A 23,357-nucleotide genomic window follows, 5' to 3' on the forward strand; every position below is an offset into this window, starting at 1 on the left:
ATGGAGCTTAATGACAGGACAGATCTGCCCAAAGATAACGCTGCTGAAGTTTCACCTCAGCTGGTTTACTTTCACAGGGAAGTGACTCCCAGCTGCCAAACACAAGGCCATCAGTCAGACAAGCTGTGTTTACAGTGTCACCACGGTGGATGACTACAGCTGAACAGCCCCATCTACTGCTGAGAAGTAAAAAGACCAGTGGTGGGGAAAAGTACTCAGATTATAGAAGTAAAATGAGCAAATGGCATATAAATCAGCAAAAATCATTTTATTGTGTTATCACAGCATGAGTACAGTCAATACAAAGCATCACTCAATCTGGCACTCAGAAATGTTACGATACATGATGTAAACATTTACAAATGAGTGAGAGCAGCTGTAATGCCTCGATGTTTAGTTATACATATGTTTACATATTTATGCTATATAGAACACAACAAATGCTCATACACAATATATGTAATTGGTCTTATAAAAAAAAAAAAAAACACACAATAGAAAAGTGTAGTTACAGTGTGCTGCCTAATACTCAGATCCAACGTGAAAGTGTCAACAATTCAACCAACACAAGTATAAAAGTTTGAGGAATATAAAGCACAAGTTTTGTGTACATAAACAGCAAAGACAGGTAAGAACCCCAGTGTTCCTTGTAAGTCATAGACATTATACCCTGATTGATATCCCTTTAAAACCGACATTAAAAGGTGTTAATATGTCCTATTAAATGTGCAAAATGAATGCCAGTCACCAAAAATGTTGGAAATTGCTGGTTGGAATTGGCATTTTTTCCCCAGCTGGTGACTTTCAATGAATGAAAGATTCAATGCAGAAAAAAAAAAAAAAAACAGCTATTACAGCAGATACATTCCCCTGCCCTGGTCGCACTGAGCATGGACCAACAGTAAAAACCGAGATAAATAAAACAAAGTATGGAAGTGTTAAGAAAATAACATAGACTGCAATGTAAATTAGAAAAATAAACTTTTAAAAAGTCAACAGGTGCACAGATGGGCTGCTTAAAAGGCACTGACAGGCAATGAATCTTGTGTTTCTCTCCCATAACAGCATTAAGTGAAATAGTGTCTGGCGCCTATTCACTGCTTTACCATTCATGTCCTAAATCCTTGAAAAAGTTACTGTTATTTCTTTTACCATCTCTCATGAAAGCAACAGCAGTAGTGCTTATTCAGTATTTTAACCATTCTTACGTTATTCCTTTTTTGCAGGCTGCTCGATCAGTTTCCCCCTGTGGTACTTTTGTCCGATCCCATAGGGGACGTGTGCAGATATGGTTCCCAGTTCCTTGGCCCCCTCAATGTGGAACATCTGGTCATCAAAGAAGATGTGGGGCTTTATTTTCTGCAGCAGGGGCCCTTTAGGAGCCCCGGCCAGGAAGAGAGCCTCGTCGATCTCCAGGCCCCAGCTGCGGAGAGTCTTCAGGACACGAGCGCCGGAGCTGGCAGCACTGCGGGCCGTGACCAGGAAGGTTCGGATGGGACAGTTCATGCGCTCGTTCTTGCCGTAGAATTTTCTCTGGAGCTTCCCCAAAGCCTCCAGGAAACACTTTAAGGGACCCTGAAAGAGCCAAAGAATGAAGTTTTTTTTACAATTGGGACGCTGTGTAAAACGTGTGTTCCTGAATGCATGTACAAATATCCTTTACACAATCATGTGTTCACAAAGTGGTGAACCTCGAGGACGCCCCTTTCAGACGTGTTGCTTCATCAAATTCAGAAAAATGTTTACAAAGCAACGAATCCAACACGTTCTGCCTATAAATACACAGAAACAACCATCAGTTACCTGAGCGAGTGGTTTGTTCTCAAACTCCTTCTCGTGCTCAAAGAAGGTGTCCAGGCCGTGCTTCTTCACAATGACCTCCGACTCGTCTGAGAAGATGACGGCGTCGCCATCAAACGCCACTCTCAGCTGAGTGTCGCTCAACTCATTCTCTGTGTCTGGCATAAACATCGTGGCTGCGGCGATACCTGAAGGGAAGGCCAAAAACACACTTTTTAATCCAACACGGATCAGAAACCTTTTCTCTGCTACCCTTCATGAAGAGATTCAAATGTAGAGGGAGCGTGCCGATCAAAGCGAGCCCGTTTTGATCATCCACTGAGGTATAAACAAATCTGGAGCCTTTAGGTTGAGGTACACATCAGAAACCCGTCTATCAAACAGTAACACAAGTGAGCAACAGAACAAGAGCACATTCTGTCTGTTCATATGGTTGCTCATAAGCAAGGACAGATGCAAATTTACATTTTAAATATTTGTTGTGTGAAAAGAGACTCTCACACATGCTTCCTGTGATGAGCATGCAGGTGATGTGTTGCCTGGCCTGAAGATTTCACTGTTACTCAGCTGTATTTCAAGTCTGTCCATGTACATTACGGGTCAGGTGGGTCTGATTTGAAAACCTGACGCGGTTGAGGCAGTGTTAGCATGCAACACATGTACTGCATGTGCACAAATTCAGCCTTCGATATGGATATCTTTTCTCATACAGCTGAAGAAGGATGAAATCTGATCACGGCTATACTGATGTTGAAAATGAGTGACGACAAAAAAGGTTAGGAGCAACAAAAGGATGTGATACAGCGTCTGTTACGTGATCTAAATGATCTGCAAATGTGTATTTACGAGTCTAAGCTGTGCATTTAATGTGGCTGCTGAAGAACAGATGCTCAGCTTCTGAAACGTTGATGTTACACACATCGTATCTGGGGGATAATGTCCGTGAATTCGAGTAAAATACAGAGGTTCTCTGCTAATACTCATCTCCTGCGAGTGGGATTATGGTCTTGTTTTCTTCCTCTGTACCTAATTTTAAATAGTAGCAGGAACAGGTCAGTATCTAATTGGTACCTAATTCATACAACACAATTACACAGTGAATCACAAGCTGTGTCATTAAGCGTTACCATCACAATCAGTTCCCCAGAGTGACGTCTTGAAATACCTTGTCAAAGCCCAAAGATATTCAGTTTACAGTGACAGAAAACAAAAGGAAATCATCAGATTTTAGCAACTAGAACTTGCAAATGTTAAGCATTTTTGCCTATTAACCACCTTTAACCATATGGCAAAATCTGCTTGACTTTGACTTATCAAAACTGCTGTCAATCAACTAATTAGTTAATTTCAGCACTATAACCAGATTCAAATTAGTGGGGAAACTGAAAAACCACTCTGTAATTATGCAACTGCTTTTTGATTGGATTGAGGATATCGATAATACAAATACACATATGAGGCCACACAAATCATGTGTTCACAAAGTGGACGCATGATTTGAGTATACGTCAAAAAGGATTAGCAAGTTACCAACATCCTGTTTTATTTCTGTTTTACGTCCCAACTTGTTTGAATGTTTTATGTCTCTCTTTGTTCATGGAGCCACAAATCACACTGCGTCTTCGACAAGCAGCAGGGGGTCTGAGAGCGAGTCACACACAAAGTCAACATCAAAGTGTTTGATTATCAGTGTAGTGCAAACACACCTCGAGGCTGCAAACATACAAAAAGTTTCAAAAAAGTGTGTGTGTGATGGAAATCAGGGTTATAACCTGACCTACCTTCCTCTATGGCCTCTGTGACTTTCTCTGGGTCCTTGGAGAGGTACAGGTTCGTCATGTAGGCCTTCAGGTAGCCTATAGGACTTTTCCCTCCTGTCATACAGAATCTCTCTATGGTCAAATCTGAAAAGTAAAGCAAGCTGAAGATGTGTGAACAAAGAAATCCCATTGTACTTACACTATAACAGCTCTTCTTCACTTCTAGTGTGTAATTACAAGACTGAGTGCTGGTCTTGATTATGCCTGCTGCTGCAACGGGCGAGCCGCCGCCGCCGCCACCGTACTAAGACAATCAACCGTGTTTGCTTCAGGACGCAGCGTACCGTAGTGATTAATGCTGTTTATGAGGCGCACTCCAACTTGGGCATGATTGTTAGTCATTAAGACGATGTCAAACAGCTCCTCGCTGTCTGGGTAGAGCTCCCTCAGTCGAGAGTTGACATGCATCAGCGCCTGTGTGAGAGGACAGACGGCGAAAGACAGGATGTTGTGTCAGAGCGTTCAACATGAGGTTACAACACAAACGTTACAACACATGAACACGGTTTCACGGTTCCTAAAAGAGAATACAGAGGCGTTATTATTATTATGTTATCACAGATATATGGGTATCAGTCTATACATCAGCTGATAGGTAACCAGATATGACAGAACACAAATGCTGAGGGTATGATTTGAGGTAGTAACTGATGGCATGGCATAGTTTGTCCACCATGTAAAATGTTCACTAATTTCACTAAAATGTTCTAATGTTCTCTTTTTCTTGAAGGGGTGCATGAATTTTATAGCCATTTTGGAGGCTGTAGTCTGTGGTGTTGTTGAGTTGCATTTTTCTGTGAAGTGTTCCTAATATTTTGTCCACTGAGCTTAAACAACAACAACAACATCACAAACTGCAGCCTCCAACTGGTAAGTGGCCACATATCTAAAAATGTAGTCATTCACATGAAGGAAATCAACACCTGCCAGCAAATATGTTTCATTGTGGGCTTCACAAAGCTGAAACTGGGGTATTTTCACCAGTATTTTTAGTGCTGCTAAATGCTTCTAATTCAAATACTGCACGCGTGATCTGTAAGTAGCATGAAAGGTCTACAACTTTCATTTCATTGAGCAGCCTTGTGTCGCAAAATGGCAAAAAATGAACCTTGATAAGTTAAGAAACTGCTTCTAGAGAAGAAAAGGAGTGAATTAGCATTAACATTGCTCCAGTGAGTCATTGATCACGTCACACCTGACATCAAGGTAGGTTTACATTTGGAGAAAGCCAAATGAAGCCTTAAACATGCAGTATTTGTTTCCAGCCGTTGTAGCAGGTCTCCATCCGTTCTCACCGAGTAACTGCACAACAGACAAGGAGCACGCATTCATTTTACAGCCGCAGGGTGCAATCACTGCATGGTGATCACGCCCATGAACAAGTTGCTAAACACATTCGGGGCTGCACAATCCCCAGCTGTGAACATTAACTAACCTTTATGGGCAGTTGTACAGCAGTTTTTCCATCTCCCTCATCTTTCAAAACATGTGGTATATTTGTATGACTGCATTCCAGGAAGGAGCGATGCAGTTTTTGAAGGCAGAGTGAGTACTGAACAACACCTTTCTGACAACGATTCAAACTATTTGGGCCTGACACTGTACTTATGGCAGCAGAGGAACATCTGGGTCAGTTTAACATTGAATGAGGAATTTACAAGTCAATGAGGATCCTCCATCAATGAGGATCCTCCATCATATGCTTCCTGATAGCTGACATTTAGAGAATGAATGAACAGACAGACACGAAAATGACCTGCTTCTACATGACTTTTTGAGGTGTGGTCTTCAGTGCAATGTGGTTTAAGATCTCTCCACTAGACTCTTGACACAAGGCTTGAAAGTATGACAGATGCAGCACATTATAATTTTTGAAAGCAAGTTTTTCCTGCTGTGGACTGTGTAAACGAAGTGCTTTCAGGCGTTTCTTGGACAACACCCTGCACAGGCTTCCTGCATGCGGGCAACCCCGGGGCTCAGGCCTACCTTGACGAAGGGGAAAGCAGGTCCTGGCTTCAGAGGCTCGTTTTCATGCTCCACCTGATGAGCCACGTACTTCTCCAGCCCTTCATCCTCATAGATCTTCCTCTCTGCCACCATGTTGAAGAGGGTGCGCGAGGACACGGCGATGGTGACAGCAAACCGAGGTTTGGGCTGGCAGAGGATGGAAAGGCGGTAAAAACATTATATAAAGCATCATAGTGCAATCACTCTAGGCTTGTTTGGCATTTAAAAAAACAACGAAGTGTGTGTTAGAAAGTACGTGCAGCTTAAAACCAAAGCTTCTGGTGATAAACTTTTCCGCAGAACACTTACTGGTCTCGGTTTGTTTGTTTTGAGGTTGTCAAAGAAAGCTTTGGCCGCTGCCCAGTCTTTCTCCTCTCCGCTATCCTCGGGAGGAGCTAAGTCGTTCGGCTTGATTTCACTCATTTTTAGAAGCTTTTCAGAGTCCGAGGACCTTCACGAAGCCCGAGTGAGTGAAAGATGAGGCAGCTCCAACAGCTCGTAAACTTCCCGGAAGTCTTCTCAAAGAAAGTGTGGGTGCGGTGGTCCGGTCTGTCCTCCAGCAGTGACGTAGGCAGGTTGCGTGGTGGGCGTGTCCTCCAGCAGTGACGTTGGCAGGTTGGACGACAGTGAGTAAACGTACATACATGTCATACAGTGATGTTTTAGACCATAGGGTGCTTCCAGCTTTGTGGCAACAGTTTAGGTAAAGTAATATACTCTTTGTGCTGGAGTGCAACTAAGTACATTTACTCAAGTACTGTACTGAAGAACAAATTTGAGATACCTCATGCAGCCCTATACTTCTATTTATTACACTATATCTCAGAGGCAAATATTGTACTTTTCACTCAATACATTTGCCTGACAATTTTAGTTACTGGTTACTTTTCAGGTTACAATTTTTCACACCCTTTTTTATCATTGCTCCCTCATGAGTTAAGAAAATTCTCCTACTTCTTAAAACAAATAAAGTTCGTTTTTTAAAAACTTGGATTAGCTGCAAAATGTATCGTCACAAGCATTAAAATGAGGCTGTATTTGACTTTTTAGAAAGACGTGGTTCTCACAGGACAGTGATGCTGAAAACAGTATCAGTGGTAACAACTGCACAGACTGATTTATCTACTACTATCTGATGATTACAAGTGATTAAATAAAAAATTTCATGTCTTGTGATCACATGAACGTAATGCTAAATACTGTATGTGAACTCAACTTGAACTCAACTTCCTTATAAAAAATATGTATTTCATCATTTAGTTTTGTTATTATAATACTAATAATAACATGACTTGAAATATTTCTTTGAAATATTTATTCATCTTTCTGATGTTTGATGTCTGGGAATCAATAAAGGCTCATCCTATCTTATCTTATCTTATCTTATCTTATCTTATCTTATCTTAACTCATGTTTACATTTTTACATATCGTGTGTTTAACATGACTGTCTTATACAGTTATTGAAATAGAAAATGCTTACACAATCCCTCTCCGTCTCACACACACACACACACACACACACACACACACACACACACACACACACACACACACACACACACACACACCATCCACTGGCACATGAATGACCTCCCTCCTCCATCACACCCCCCCACAGTTGGTAGAGTCCGGGACGGAGCATCATGGCGATAGACGGTAAGTACTCGGTCTCAGGTGTACTGCGGGACATGTGTGAAACTTTGCTGTGGGCAGAATGACAACGCCGTTAAAAAGTCACATTTTACATTCAGCGAGTCTCTTATTTTCCCACCCAGTTTATTTTAAAGACGCCGCCGTGAGTACCGCAGTGCTCCGGAGCTGGGACAGCTAGCAGCGCGGGGCTGATGCTGAAGTGCGGACACCCGCACCGATGCAGGAATGTTGTGATCCCTTCATGGGATGCGCGCGTGCTCTCTCAGCCCCGCGAAGTGATGCTAAAGTGGACAGTGGCACAGATAGTCCCCGTGCTTTGATTAACCGTTTGAAGACGTTTGTGAAATATCTGATTAACGCAGGGCAGTGTAACGATTGATCCAAATATATAAATATATATGTTTTGGCTTTAACCGAAAATCACGGCAGGCGACTTAACGTGGAAACTACTTTGTTAGGCTACTGTTCGGCCACTTGGCGGATGAATATGGTGTAATATCATCGATGAAACAGAACGCTTGAGTTTGATAAACGACCCCGCTGTTGTCAAACCGTTATTTTGTGAATTTGCACGTGACAGTGATGCCCTCCCTCGTCTCTACGGGTAATGTGTGCAGCCAATATAAAAAAAAAACACACGACGACACAAAAGTGCCTCCTCAAGGTTTTTACTGAAAGTGACCGGAGCACATCGCCGAGCAGTGACGCAAGTACGGAGCCAGTGAGGAGTAGGCGCGTGCCTTGCCCGTTGTCCCGCTATGGGCGCAGTTCTTATTGTGTCACGTGCAGCCATGCGTGCAGCAGTGTTTGTTGACACACCGTGACACCTGAGAGAGGGGCTACGGTTTCATAACTTTAGCAGTGCCTCACCATGGGCACCAGCGGTACAGGGCACCGACATGAATACATCCTGAATTCACATTTCACATATTCACAGTCGAACTGTGTGAAATGCCTCATTTTTACGAGTCATATTATATCTTAGACTTCAATTTTGACTAAGATGTAATCAGGGATCTCTTGAATCAATGCAGTTGTACGTTCTTTATAGTTTTTTTTGTTTGTTTTTTTGTAGAAGCAGAATGATGCATGTGCAATGATTGACACTTGAAGGCTGTTTTCATATTCATTTACTAAAGGAGAAAAGTTTCTTATTTCTTATTGAGTTTAATATTTGGACGTAGGAGCGTGATTTTTATGATCCCATATGTGCAACTTACTGCAATGTGATGTATGAACTTCAAACCTCCAGTGCAGAATGGACTTTACAAGGCTTATTATGGCTAAAAGTAGTTTTAAAATATAATGCAAAATCTAATTCTTATTCATTACGTGGAGAAGGAGTACATGCAGTACACGTGGACAGAGGCGTTGCTGCAGTTTGAAACTTTCAGTTTTACTTTAAAACAATCAGCACAAACTAGTGGCTCAGCAATACGCGGCTTGTTCTAGAAGCCAGAAGATCCGCTGATGTTCAAAACACAGAAGAAATACTCCAAAAATAAATGAATTGCAACTGCTTCTTTGCTTTTAAACTGTCATTAAATTGGCATCATGAGGATGGCTTGAAAGTAAAACAACTTTATATTAGTGAAGAAGTAGACAGTGAAAATATCCTCCTATGACTGTATGAAGCTCTCGTCAGAGTATCAGGGGTTTTATGGAAAGCTTATTACTGATTGCCACATTTTTGCAAGCGTTTGTCTCTGCGAGAATAGCCAACAGAGAGTTTCTCTATCATTAAGTGAATTGGTCCCAAGAGGGTCTGTCTGCTCTATGAGAGAAGAAGAGTCTGCTTCAGAGCGTTTTCTCTTCCCTCTGACACCGAGATGTCGCTTCAGACCATTTTCAGCAGCCTGTCCTTGATGTGAGGGAACTGGAACAATAAGTCCACAGATGATTTGTTTACATTTTATGAGTGGAGTTCAGGGGAGGACAATATCGTTTCTCAGGTTTCAAAACAGGAAGAAGCAACGACGCTACCCAAAGTCTTCCTATTTAGACTGTTATAGAGCCAAATCTGTGTCTCAAACTCTAGATACCTGAATTATTAAATACTGAGTTTCTCAGCCAAGACAGATAATATGTGTATGCATGTCTGTATATACATAATCCTCTGGGTGTGTGAGGCAGAGTATCATTCCTATTAGGCCTCATGGGGATTAAAGTAACTCATGTCATAATTACCAGGTAACAACAATGTGATATAAAAATGTCCCATTAACTGAGTAAAAATTGTAAAATCTTAAAGATATTTCCAGATAATATAGAAAGATCATATTATTTGTTGTATGTGTTGAAGCACACTTAGTTAACAAATAACATCCAAATAATGAAACAGTTATAGTCTTTCATTTCTGGAGTCTTGACTCAAAAAACCTGGCTACAGCACTAACTATAACAAAATTATGACTTTCGATCTAATGAAAGACACCACGAAGTACTAATTGCTGCATTTAATATGAATAATTAATGACACTGATGGGCTTCAGCTCAGTTTTGGCCCATTTAGAGAGAGATATTTAAATATATTCCACAGGAGGTAGTGCTGCTGTGGAGATGGTAGCTTACAGTGTACTCATGTATTTATTTAGAGTTATTTTGATTACCCCTGAATATACATAATATTTGAAAGGAAGAGCTCAGCAGTTTGGGAAATGTGCTTATTTGCTAGGCTCGTTTGAGGCCTGAACCAGGAGACGTTAGCTTAGCTTAGCATTGAGACTGGAAGGAGTAGGAACAGCTAGCTTGTTTCTGTCTGAAGTTAAGAAAAGTTTACTTACGACCACCCCTGAGGCTCAATGATGAACACAGCTGAGAAATAGTCCTTAGCCAGCTGTTACTACCTGCTCCCAGTCTAGTTTGCACTAAGCTAAGCTAACTGGCTAACTGTCCAGGTTTACATTTAATGGACAAATAAAAAAGTGCTATTAATCTTCTGATCTACCTCTATGCCTTTTTTCTCAAGTATCTCCCTCTCATGGTGCATTTAAGTTCACTCTGATTATGAGTTGTCTCATCTGGTACCAGCAACTCACTTTTATATTTCTTGGCATAACCATCTGGCAGCCTGAATAACCTGAGGCTGAACATATGTTTCTTCATCACATGGATTCATATTTTAACGTTCGGATTCTCAACTCTTCATCTCTCTCTCTCTCTCTACCAGGAGGGGGGAGGAACTGTGGTGTCCATGAGCTCATCTGTGCCAGACGAGGTAAGGCCATGTCACGGCCCAGCGTGCCCCCGCACTTTTGTGTCCCAGTCAGCTCAAGAGTACATTTTTGTGCGTGTGTTTTGTCTGTTTAATGACGTGCATGCTCGGCTGTTCTCCGCCACATCGCTTTAAAAGCGCGGCTGATTGATATGTCCAAATATTTAGCTGTCAGCCTCCCTTGTTCCTGCGAATTTCAGCTGAAGTTTGGTGTGCAGAAAGCGTCTCTATATAGACCTCAGAAAGCATAATGTCTGTGTGTGAATTATGCATGGCATATCAAGTTTTGGCTCACTTCAGCAAAAGAAGGCAGCTGTGTGTTCATGATTTATTCAGCTCGCAGGTTTTGTTTCGTATCGGAGGTCCATGTGTAAGCAACATTTCCAGATTGCCTACCTACTTTTTAAACAAGCATGCCCTATAAACTACAGCCAAGTTACATACGCACTGCTGTAAAACCCCAAAAGTGGGACGAGTAATTATATGAATAAATTAATGAAAGTTAATGCTCACCATGAGGAAACGAGATGATGTGTTTCTGTCTTGCGTCCCATCGATGTAGAAACATGACAGAATCATTTGTATCCCTTTGTTTGTTTGAAAACGTTTTATGTAAATGATTATTATTGATTTGATTTTTTACATTGAATGCTTCAGGGGCTGTGTTTTCATGTTTAGTCAGTATGTTAAAAAAAAGAAGAAAAAAAAAAAAAGAAAGCAGACTGAATCCGGAGGCTCAGTTCAGAGTCCTGAGTTCAGCCTCAGTTCACATGCTGAAAAAAAAACAGATTTATTTAGTTATATTTTCTTGTTTATTCTGCTCAGGCACACAAATTGTACACGCACACACTCAGAGAGGATGGGATAGGGTGAAAGAGAAAGTGGCTGAGAAGGAAAAAAAAAAAACACTTAATCTGCTTTGCTATTAAGAGAAATATCAGACTTTCCTGAGAATGACGGGTATTATAATAAAAATAACTGATAGCGGGTGAGCGGCTTCGACGGCCGGCTCGCTCCCGTTCCACTTTCCAGTGTACATCGACAGAGGGATCGGGTTTCCTCAGGCGTCTAAATTATTCAGCTGTCGTTGACATTTACAGAACAGGGCCATGTATGAGGTGTCATCGCGGCCCGGGGCACGGGGCCATAAGCTGTTCACTTGGACAGGAGGCTGCTGCGCCCGTGGCTGCAGAGGTCATTCTGCCTCAATCAACACAACTGTCAGCAGTGAGAGTTGATACGTAAGCCTGGCAAGTGCTGGACCGGACTAAGTGTAAGGGATTTATTACATGTCGGATTACTCCAGAGCAGGATAACTTTGTTTTCCCCTCTTCTTAGATCATTTACTATGTATAGCAACAGAAGTACTGATAGTGCTTTTTGGGAACAGCTGGCTTTAAAGAGGATATTCACTTAGAGAAGGTAAGCCTCCGCTGCCACAACGCTCTCTTATCTCTCTCCTACTTCTCTTGCCATTCTTGGGGGGGGTTTAGCATTCATCATTTTGGCAGGCTGCAGCAGCACTGGCTGTCAGGCTGCAGTGGTCTCTGCCTGTTTCCATGGTGAAACGAGTCCGTCCGTAAGTTCAGTCTGTAGTCAGGAGGTTTGAGAAACTGTGCCTCTGTTTTTCTCTCCTCCGCTCTCGTTTGTGCTCTCAGGGAGATGCAAGGATTCACACTGCTGACTGTTTTAATCCGTGACTGGTGATGGTGGTTGTTTCTGAAATGAGCACCTGCTACAGACCGCATGCTCCGACATTTGGGCCGTGTCCGCTTCACCAGACGCGTTGGCCTTAAACGCACTGCTGTTTTATGTCTTTGTTTTTGTTCACAGGGCTGCAACTAACAAATATTTTCATTATTGATTCATCTGAAATGTTCATTCTATAAAATGTCAGTTTTATCTTTTTCAGTTTTGTCATCTGGTTGCCAAAATAGTTCCCTGATAATTACCTGTCATTCATATAATTAACTGCCCAATTCAGCTCGAGCTGTTTAACCACAGACAGTGATGAACCCGTCGAGAATTATTGTGCAATTCTGCAGTCCCATTTTAGCATCTCTTAGCTCATTGTTTTGGTGACTTCAGTCTGCTCACTGTTCTCATCAATGTCATTTCCAGACACAAACCTCTGATAAACCCTCTGAACATGACTCGCTCAGCACCAAACAGTTAAAAGTCAGGGACTAGCTGGTGAGTGTAGTGGAGCATTTAGCCGCTACAGGATCAGGTATTTCACTCAGGCAATGCTGGAGGCTTAAAGGACAATCAATACTGGACAAACAGTCATCAGTTGGTCAGAAACATAACAACAGATGAATGCTAATGTTGCAACACAGAGGTCACAGTTTTGGGGTTATTGCTTGTACATGTATTCAAACAGTAGCTCTGTCCAATATGGAGCAAGTCTGTTAGCTTCCGGGATCGGCTTCCACACAGTGAGAAAACACTGCAGAGTGGAGAGCTCGTCCTCATCGGGCCTTTTTCCACTGTGACCTGTAACAACACAAACTGATGTAGTTAGTAAATGATGTACTGACTAGATAAGACTGTGGGTAGGAAGCTAGTTAGCCAGACATGCTAACTTTTGCAGCTAAGCGTGTGTGAGAGCAAAATAAAACCCTTGCTTACAGTTTTTTTCTTGCGTCTCAGTTTAAAAAACACCTCCCTCCCGACTCTTGAAGTGCAGAGTGTTGCTCTGAAGCTCCATATTCACCGCCTGAACATGTGGAGAAACCCAAAGCCTGACAGGCCTGCCTACAGTTGCTACGCTACGATTTGACACTCGTTGTTCACGGGAGGGGTTCGGTGAACGGTCAGCTGAAAACACCTGTGTGGGTGTGCAAAGCCTTTATGGTGTCTCTAATAAAATACTGAGGGATTCACTGTTGAATACGTCCATATAATTGCGGGATCAAGTGCTTTAACTTGAAATTCAGACAGCTCACATCACAAAGTGTGCTTCATTTTACAAGCTGCCCTTTCCGCTGAGGCATTTGGTCTTAAGAAATGCTGTTCATGCTTCATTGTCCGCCGACTTCTCCTTTTCTTCCGTTATTGCACTGCAGTGTGTCTGTGTTGTAGCCTATCAAGTGCAGGCCCAGTGCGGTTTGGCTGGTTTACTGAGTCTACATTTCAGTAAGATACAGTCCCTTTGAGGCTCTCATAAAAATAGCGCATCAGCAGCAGAGGGCTGCATGGTTACATGAAGTATGGTTGGCCTACATACACTGCTGTAGATTGTATCTGGTTTGCCTTTGAAGTGGAAAAACCACTGAGTGTTTAAAAGTACAGCAGCTAATGCTCCCCTGACAAGGCAGCATTTGAAGAGTTGATTCCAAAATAAGATGCCGATCATCAGACCGAGTTATTTATGGAATCAAAGTGGCCTTGTTTACAGCCTTGTTTAGTGTTTAGTTCAAACTAGCTTCTTTTTTTTTTTTTAGCTTGCAGCCATCTGTGTTTCTTTGTATTTATAGCCATTGGGACATTTTTTTCTTAAAAATTAAAGGCTTTGCTTTGGAAAGTTACATACCTCCATCATCGGTATTACTTGTGCTTGTCGATGTCTAATTTTGGATTTCTCCTTTTCTGTCTGCCTCTCCTTTTCCTCCCCCGTCTCCTCTCTTCCCTCCCTCTCCCTTTTGTTTCTCTTCTCTTTCTCCTCAGTCTCTCCTGAGCTTCTGGGTGTCCTATCTTCCATTGCAGCCTTCATGGCGTTGATGGCTCTGTTTTTTCTTTACCTCAGCAACAAGCTGTCAGTGGAGAGTCCTGACGATCTGTCACATCTCAGTGGCTATAAGAACAACCAGCCAGGTACTCAACACACACACACACACACACACACACACACACACACACACACACACACACATTAGGAGGATTATTGGCCTTGTTCTAGTTTCATTTGAAGACCTTAAAGTTCACCTTGTTGTTTCTCATCCTCAGACATGTGTCCCATATGACAACAAATCCAAGAAAAGACAGCTTGCATACACCAGGCTTGCAGGCTTAAATAGAAACTGGATACATCCTTTGATAATACCCCTCTGCATCACTGTAAAACATAACAACAATCCACATCTACTTACATGAAATTGAGGTTTTCATGATCCACATTTAATCTTACATCTTCAGCGCTGCATGAAGACTGATATTAATATGCGTATTCTGAGCAAAACGTGCATTTCTTGTGAGTGACACTGATGTGCTGCCAAAATGATAACAGCTGATGAGCCTTCATTAAAGAACCACAAGAGTTGTATCCCCCTTCTTTCATAGAGAACAACAAATCAACCCATCTGTGTAGCGGAGGTCCTGACTTTTTGCCAGAATGAACAATAATATCTCTTAATATGTCTTCATTAAAGGCCTACAAACACAAGGGAGCACAGCTTTGCATAGAGAATTTGTTATGAGTATGAGTAAAAAAATTAACTTTAAGGACTGGAACATCCTCAATGATGGCAGACCTCGATCAATATCCAGGTCACGGGCCGGAGGAGGATGGAAGGAAGCATGATTAGCAGTATGAAAAACACCCAGAAATGAGAACAGAGTCAGCACTGGGGGAAAACAAGGAGGATGAGAAGCAAACGTGTAAAGACTGAGACCACAGTTTTGATACTGTCTTGTGTTTTTGGAGTGCTGCTGTCCCAGTTCATAAATTAATGTACATTCGATTGTGGTTGCTTCCTAAAAATCATATCATAATGTTTGAGTATGAGACTTTAGAGTGAGAGAGCTCATAACCTCTACAGTCGCCATCATGTTTAGTGTGTGCATGCACGCGTTGGTCTCAGCACACGCTGTGATGCGGACACCACACCCTGCTAACAACCACATGTCCGTGTCAGTGCCTCTGATGAGCTAATCTAACGGTCAGCGTGGTGACGGGATCCCCGGCTGAGAGATGGCCTTCTTCAAGAGCTTCCAGCACAACCTCCCATCTGTCAATATTTCCTCCATCTTGGACTCAGTCACCAGTCGCGTGGACGACCTGGCCAACGCCGTGAGCGATGTCACTTACGCTGTCAGCGATCAGCTGACTGAGCAGGTCACCACTATCATCAACAAGGTGCAAGATGAGGAGGATGGGGAGAACACCAGCAGCCAGGAGCTGGGTCAGAGTTCCACCGCACAGGAAGGCAAAGCGAGCAATAAAAGCATGTGGCAAATGTCGAGAGAGCCAGAAACAGGCAACACAGCCTCAAAGACTAACCAGGGCAGTGATACTACAGAGGCAGAGTCCACTCAGAGCCAGCTGGAGTGGGAATGGAGGGACGGATGCTGGCGGGTTAAGAAGACAGAAGCTGAGCTAGCGGAGGAAGAGAAGAGGAAGAAAGAGGAGATGGAGCTGCAGGAGAAGAGAGAGCAGAGGAGAAAAGAAAGGAGAGAGAAGCAGCTGGAGAAAGAGGCCAAGTTGCAGAAAAACAAAGAGGAGTCCAAAGATGGAGAGCCAGAGGGGGAAACGGAGAACAGTGGACAAGACAGGACGCCGAGTGACAGCGGAGACCAATCCGCTGCTCAGCAAAGAGCCAATGACTGCCATGAACCTCCTCAGTCACCTGGTCCAGAGACTGAGAGCAGCTTACCAGAGCAGGCAAAGCGAAAAGAAGAGGGCGAAGAAGAGGAGACGATGGAGGACGGCCTCGAGAGAGAGGGAGATGATGAGGAGGAAGAGGAGGTGTCTAAGTCTTCCTCCACAGTGAAAAAGAAAAAGTCAGACAAGAAGAAGGGGAAAGGGGTGAAGAGGGGTTCGAAGAAATCGGAGGAAACACCGGACGTGGAGAAAAAGAAGGAGAAAGGGAAGAAAGGCAAGAAGAAAAAGAAAGGCAAACAAGGTTAGATGGTGTGCTGCTTCTCGTCCACCGCCTGGGTCTCTTCTTCTTCTCTTGCTTTCAGACTCTCAAGCTGAACCTTTCCAGAGTGCTGTGTGCTGCTTTTCAAGCATCTTCATCTTTGCTCTCATCTTCTGCATTACTTTAAAGGCTGCACATATTATGATTTATGAGATAAATGCAGTGTTTGACCTACAGTCTGTGTCCTGTCCAGAGGGAGTTTTATCAGACAGCGAGGAAGACAAAGACCCCGAGGCTGTGGCCCAGCAGAACACCACCTCTGTGTGGAGCAACAAACGCAAACAGTCCACTGAGCAGGGAGGCTACAGCAGCGAAGCCTCCAGCGAACGGGGTGAGAGTGTGCACATGTTCTGCTCTCATGTGAAAACATGGTTTTATTTTAACCGGGGGGAGTTACAGGAGAGTCCCCGGCCATGATAACAGCAGCACACACGCTGTAGAACACACAAGACGCTCACAGTGGATTGGATCAAAATAATCAAGGAGCACAAAATACATCACATAAAAAGATTCAAGTTGATTCGATGCATATAAAACATACAAACATTTACTTAAATGAACCTACATGATGATTACACATAGTAAAACATTCAAAACTCAAGATGCCAGATGTTTTGTTGGATGCATCATTACATGAAATATGATTTCCTTCTTTGAGTTTGAACAACTCTTGGCCCTTTTACTTTGGAAGGCTCGTCTCTCAGCCTGTGGGTCCGGCACAGTTTAAGACAGTAGCTTGACTCCGTGGTAGACTGTATGTTGAATACCTAATGAGCACAGAGCACAGTACGTCTCCACTGACGCACCTTTCATATCACATTACTGCTTCTGTATCCCTCTCTGTTACTGTCGTGAAAACAGCCAACAGCATCCAGAGGATAAAGAAAGATTCCTCCTTCAGCGAGCACAAGCCTCCCCCGTACCAGGACGAGGGCTCGGCGGCGCGGGCGTCCTCGCGTTCCCGCCCCGAGCGAGGGGTCAGGAGGGGGTCGTCCCCACAGCGCTGCGACAGCCCCCGCTGCTCCAGTGAGGCCAGCGTGGACCAGGACACCGAGAGCTACCTCAACAAAGGCTGTGAGGAGGACATACCCAGTGACAGCACAGCTGTGCTGGGACCAGAGGTGGGATCAGAGTCACTGAATGTTCCCCCTTTTCTGAGTCCTTCAGCAGCACATGACAATTCGTACCATAAACACACTATAAAAAGTCATCATCATTCCAGTAAAACACCACTGTAACCAGATAACCTGTTCACTGCACAAATGCTACTTCCCTAACAGTGTCAGTTACACTCACAGGTGATGACTGGCTCGTTAAAATGTCTAAAAGCGACTCGACCTATGTCACATATTGTGTGGAGTTTTCTTTTTATATAATCCTAAATGTTTCCAACAGTCTCCAAACCCAGAGGAATCTGTAATTTTAGGTAATGTTTCATTTTGTCACGTCGTGCTATAACTTTCAGGGGAACAGCAGATGACTCGTCAGAGAGCGAGGAAGGAAATCGGTGGTCGTGACTAAATGCAGCGTCGATAAAACTTTGATACACAACCTCGTCTGTGAACACGATCTCTGCTTGAGTCACGCCAGATAGATTTTCATTGGCAGTGACGGGAAGGAAGACAACAACTGCCAAGATCTCACGCTACTTCACACTCATCAAACTACGTCTGTTGTTTCCATTATTTTGATTGAGACGTAAAAACCTACAAGCTTTAAACAGACAATCAGTGCCAGAGAGCTATCTTTTTACCCACGTCTGTGTGAGACAAAAGTACATTAAGTGAATAGGAGGAAGTTGATGAAGGTTGATGAACACCTCAGATTCCCCATCACCATTCCTCTCATTCTCTCTATCGTTCAGGATGGCTCCGGTCCTCAGCTCCCTACAGCCTACGAGCCAGAGCCGCTCGCCAAATACGGCACGCTGGACGTCGCCTTCGAGTACGACTCCAGTGAGCAGTACTTGGCCGTCACTGTCACGGCGGCAACAGACATTCCTGCTCTCAAACAGACGGGCAACATCGCGTGGCAGGTCCACCTGGTCCTGCTGCCCACCAAGAAACAACGGGCCAAGACCGGCGTGCAGAAGGGCCCGTGTCCCGTGTTCACGGAAACGTTCAAGTTCTCCAGGGTGGAACAGGAGGCTCTGGGGGACTACGCTGTTCGCTTCCGCCTGTACAGCATCAGGCGGATGAAAAAAGAGAAGGTCCTGGGAGAGAAGGTGTTCTACCTGACTAAGCTCAACCTGCAGGGCAAGATCGCTCTACCTGTCACCCTGGAGCCAGGCTCTGAACTTACAGTGAGAACACTTTGTGCATTTATATCCCTGGCTGTGCACAGCTCTCTCTGAGGCATTGGGATATTGCATACAATAAAGATACCAACTGCAGAGCTGTTTCATTCAATTGCAAATTAGTCTAGGGCTTCAACTAAGGACTATTTTCATTATTCATTCATGTCGGCATTGTTAATTGATTAATCTTCTTCTTATTTTCTCAATAATTAATTAGTTTTTTGGCCTGTGAAACTATAAAGCAGTGGAAAATACCCATTTAAGACAAAGAAATGAAGGAAATCCTCATATTCGAGACACTGGAACCAATTTTTCCTAGATTATCTTCTGCAGTGAAGGCCAAACTATCTTGGAATGCTCTCTTTTTTGTAGTGTGTACAAAGTATAAAAACCCCGCTGATGCTTTCTTTCTTTGAGTATGTCCCTGTGTGTGTGTGTGTCATCTTTGCCAGGGTTGCGGCTCTCTGGTTAGTGTGTCTCGCAGTGCAGGAGCTCTGTCCTATCGCTCCACTGAAGACTCTTCCTTGCCAGAGATCCTCCTGGGTCTCATTTACAACTCTGCCACGGGACAGTTGTCGGCTGAGGTCATCCAGGGATGCCACTTCAAAACCACAGCGTCTGATAAACCCGTCAGTACGTACAAACGCTTCGTGTTGAGTCGTTTGAGTTCTTGAGTTTTGTGCCAGTGAAATTCTCCTTGCAATGTGCTGACACTCAAGGCAATTGTTTAGGCAAACCAGACTCTCAACTAGCGTGTAACAACAACGAATTGCGCACCATTTAAATGTTTCCTGGCAACAGCGCCAGCTTTTTAATAACCTAAGCGATTAGAGCCATGATGCTGAAGCAATTGCTGCTGAAGAGAGTTCCCATAAAAGGTGACCTTCTGCTGTGTATCAGTCTTTCACTTGAATTCTGACTGCTTCCTCTCTTTCTTCTTTCCAACCTTGTGTGCTGTGGTGTGTGCCTCAGACGGTCTGTTCTGCTGTATAAAACACTTTGTAGGGGGCCAACTTTATATCATGAGAGGTAAGTCAGCAGTGAATTACATGTAATCTTTGGGTCATCAATGTTTGAAGTATTTGAAATATGTCTTTGTTAGAAGTTCAAAGCCCAGAATGCTACATTAAATGTTGTGGATGAAGTTCCAGCAGTGTGTAAATAAACAGTGAAACTAGAGTTGGGACTGATCAGATCTAACATCAGTATCAGGTGCAGATGTTTACATGATTCACTCATCAGATATCGGACTGACGTCACTGATTCATGAACTGAGTCCAAAGTTTTAATTGTTTTTTGTGAACTGGCCCTTTAAAAACCACATATTCTAATGTACAGCACTGGACTTCAATCCCTGTCTTCACTGAGACCAGAGTTTGAGTTTACTTCCAGATGTTGTCTCTGCTTCTGAGGTTTAAATTGCTCTTTGCTTTAAGCAGAAGAGAAACATGCACCTATTTCAAACTTGTGCTGCAATCTAATGTCTAGTATTTGTTGCAGTACTGCTATCCCACCACTTGATGGCACTCTCTCACCGCTCTCCCACACCTCCTTTCAGACACCTACGTGAAGCTGACCATGCTGGACTCCAAAGGGAAAGAGATGTCCAAGTGTAAGACGGCCGTGTGCCGCGGTCAGCCCAACCCCACCTACAAGGAGACGTTTGTGTTCCAGGTGGCGCTCTTCCAGCTGTCCGAGGTGTCGCTGGTGCTGTCGGTGTTCTGCCGCCGGAGCAGCATGAGGCCCAGGGAGAGGCTGGGCTGGGTCTCCCTGGGCCTCAACAGCTCCAGCGAGGAGCAGCAGGCCCACTGGACAGAGATGAAAGAGGCGGAGGGACAGCAGGTCTGCCACTGGCACACACTTACTGACACATAGGAGGAAGATTCACGCAGGCTGAACTTCACGGCATTGACAGTCAGAGTGTGATGTGCGTGTGTGTGCTGCATACAGGTGTGAGGACAGGCATGGGTTCCCAGTCTTCACTGCCAGAGACTGCATGAGTTCCCTTTAATCTGCCACTTTTCTCTGAGGTAGACAGACTTAATTGGTTGAGGGGGAAGCTCCAGCTCCAGCCTTTGTATCGACAGAAAACGGCACCGGCAGACTGAAAATTAATGACATTTTAATCACTGAACTAACCAAGAATAGACGGAAACGCTTTGTTTTCCAGTAAATCTGCCTACAGCAAGATCTGCATGTGCACTAACTGTTTACAGGACAATGTGAAGACACTTCCAAACATTCTCTGTCTCTGAATCTTGGACCAAAGAGCTCGGTCCAGGACTAGCAGACTCCTCCCTGTTTCTTCTGGGCTTCTCTGGACTTCAGCTGCCACCAGCATACCAGACATTTCTCTATCAGCCATTGACAAAAGAGAAGGCAATGAAAAGACTGTTACAAAGGGCCTGCAACATGCTGCAACTATGCTTATAAGCTATGCTTTGTACAGTTTGTTTACATGCACATGACATTATGCAAGATCCATTTTTTCCCCTTTTATGTTTTTGGATCATCAGTCAAATGGTTTACCAGTTTTATGGCTGTTTCTCTGGGGTATGTGTTACACAAAGACAGATTTTTTTTTTCATTGTGGTCTTGCATAACTCAGTACACTATGCATCTGACGCCACTTTAAACGAGAGGAATGAAATTCTGTCTTGTGCTCGCCGAGTCTCTTACAGAATTGGACACAGCTCTGCATGCCACTGGTATCAAAGAGCAGCTTCCTTTCCTGTGTAATACAGATTGAGCCTCTCTCACCATTCAGCCTTCTGACAACTCAGCCATGTTCATTCATGTAGAAACACGGTGCTTCCCGCTGAGGAGGAATATGCAAAAGCCTGCGCAGTCCAATAAACCTGGGCTGTTTCTGTGAGGCAGTGCCGATGACAGCTGCGGCTGTGTTGGCTGTGAAGTGAGCTGGAGTGGCAAAATGAAAGTACGGGAAAAAAAAAAAAAAAGGTAAATCATATTTTCTCATTACAAGTGAATGGAAGATGTATTATTAAATAAAGGTAAAACAAATGAAAACATTGTCCAGAGCTATGAGAAATCACAATATACCTGTCCTGTCCTCGTGGGGAGCAAAGCCAATCTTGAACCCTCATCAGAAGAGAAAAGCTATGAGTCAGAAAATCCCCAAAAAGACGGCTGAAGACTACACAGCCACACCCGTGCTTCAGTGAAAAGTATAAAACCCTCTCTCTCTCTGCTGGCTGGAGCTGTGGGGTGTGGGACGCATTTTTCTCCATTCCTCGTCCCACTGATGTCAGAGCTGACCCCCTCCTCTGAGTTTGGGGTGCTTCAACCACACCTTCACTTCTGCTGCAGGGCCAAATTCTACAAAGTCAAATTTTATTCATTATCAGATGAATGAAAACCACATGTGTAACATTCCTACCAGATAAACAATCGGCTCTTGGTTGCAGAAAGGGGAATTAACAGCCACTGGAGGTTTTTTTTTTTTTAATTACATGTTTGGCTTGCATTATGGTCCAGGCGCAATTTGTGCATAACCAGCATTTCTAGTTAGAGCAGCTGGAGGAGTAAGCCAGGGGTCCTCGATGAACTTTAACCAAGGGCCTGATTTGTCTCAGCATTGTCAGGGCTGGACTTGCAAATAAAAAAAAACTTTTATTTGGCTCTAATTAGCCTATTATAGTTTAATATTTTTACTTTCTTACAAAAATAATGTTATTTTTATGGGGCAGTGTGAACAGACTTATAAAAACATGGGAAATCTTCTCATAACTAGAAAATGGTCTCAGACCTCCACCAAGGAGGTGCTCAATACAAAACCCCATCAGTCCTTAACGGGACCAAAAACTCCTCTTCAGGGTACCAGGAAGCAAACAAAAACTTCACTCAAAACAACAACTGGCCAACGAAAACAAACCAAAGTGACGCCTCTTGCCTCTGATAGACAATCTTCGTCAATGTCCAGGCCCAGTGTCACGTCTCTGGGTCCCCACAGAGGAGACAGGATGGAGGCGGAGGGTCGTCCGGTTCTGTTGTCCGGGTGAACTATGACTTGCAGATATTTTGGGACGGACTTGTCCTCCACTGGTGAGTAATACTGTTGCGCGCAATTTCTGAATCCATTAATATGCTGTAGGTCGGATGTGGCCCACCATGCTAAGCTAGCCACCGGTTAGCATGATATGGCTTCAGTATGAAGACTGAAAACAGGTGTGAACAGCCATTCTCTGTCAAAAAGGTTTCATAGCAACACCTTTTATAGTCACAGACTAACACATATATTCTCGTTTGTTGCTTTTCGGGTGTTTTGCGGAATAAAAAATGTGGCATGTTATGTCATAATGACTATTTCTTTGTTGGGACCAGTAAACTTCTTAGAGTGAGTCCCCGCTGGTTGCTAAGCAACCAGCCAAGAAATAAGAAGTAGAAGAAGAAAGAAGTCGTCCGGTCACGCCCAGCAAGTAGCCGAGTCCATAAACCCTAGTAAAACATGAACTGTCGTTTTAACACTGCGGTTTTTTGTTTTGTATTGTTTTTTCTCGTTTGTTAAACAACGACGTGTCAATGAGTGAGCTCTGCAGGTGCCCTTGGGCGATTTAGTTTCTTCTGGACAGAGCCAGACCTCATTTTCCTGTATGCTAGCTAGCTGCAGCTTCATTTTTACCTCAGAGATATGCCAGTAGTATTAAGCTTTTCATCAAACAAGGTCACTCTCTACAAGAAAGC

The 23,357-nt window shown here is 43.6% G+C and overlaps 2 protein-coding genes across 4 annotated transcripts; one reads left to right on the forward strand and one right to left on the reverse strand.

The window, feature by feature from the left end:
* Window positions 1–249: 249 nt before the first annotated feature.
* Window positions 250–6,194, reverse strand: LOC143336447 (cytosolic 5'-nucleotidase 1A-like). The gene is made up of 6 exons (XM_076756641.1): window positions 5,937–6,194; window positions 5,607–5,774; window positions 3,905–4,034; window positions 3,582–3,704; window positions 1,804–1,988; window positions 250–1,575 (listed from the first exon to the last, which is right to left on the reverse strand). The coding sequence occupies exons 1-6, from the start codon at window positions 6,048–6,050 to the stop codon at window positions 1,210–1,212; spliced, it is 1,086 nt and encodes a 361-aa protein (XP_076612756.1). The 5' UTR covers window positions 6,051–6,194; the 3' UTR covers window positions 250–1,209.
* Window positions 6,195–7,195: 1,001 nt separating this feature from the next.
* On the forward strand, window positions 7,196–22,964 carry syt14b (synaptotagmin XIVb). Of its 3 annotated transcripts, XM_076756563.1 has the most exons (9): window positions 7,196–7,285; window positions 10,452–10,499; window positions 14,166–14,312; window positions 16,551–16,688; window positions 17,219–17,478; window positions 18,222–18,659; window positions 19,106–19,286; window positions 19,626–19,682; window positions 20,212–22,964. In XM_076756563.1, the coding sequence occupies exons 1-9, from the start codon at window positions 7,273–7,275 to the stop codon at window positions 20,526–20,528; spliced, it is 1,599 nt and encodes a 532-aa protein (XP_076612678.1). In that variant the 5' UTR covers window positions 7,196–7,272; the 3' UTR covers window positions 20,529–22,964. The 3 variants fall into 3 exon arrangements, 2 of the variants coding, with proteins under 2 accessions (XP_076612678.1, XP_076612677.1); XR_013078522.1 differs by lacking the exons at window positions 7,196–7,285; window positions 10,452–10,499; window positions 14,166–14,312 and adding an exon at window positions 14,358–16,339 and having other exon boundaries at window positions 17,823–18,659; window positions 20,212–21,669; XM_076756562.1 differs by lacking the exons at window positions 7,196–7,285; window positions 10,452–10,499; window positions 14,166–14,312 and adding an exon at window positions 14,358–16,339.
* Window positions 22,965–23,357: the final 393 nt, after the last annotated feature.

Source organism: Chaetodon auriga, chromosome 18 (genome assembly GCF_051107435.1).
Source record: "Chaetodon auriga isolate fChaAug3 chromosome 18, fChaAug3.hap1, whole genome shotgun sequence".
NCBI classification, from domain to species: domain Eukaryota; kingdom Metazoa; phylum Chordata; class Actinopteri; order Chaetodontiformes; family Chaetodontidae; genus Chaetodon; species Chaetodon auriga.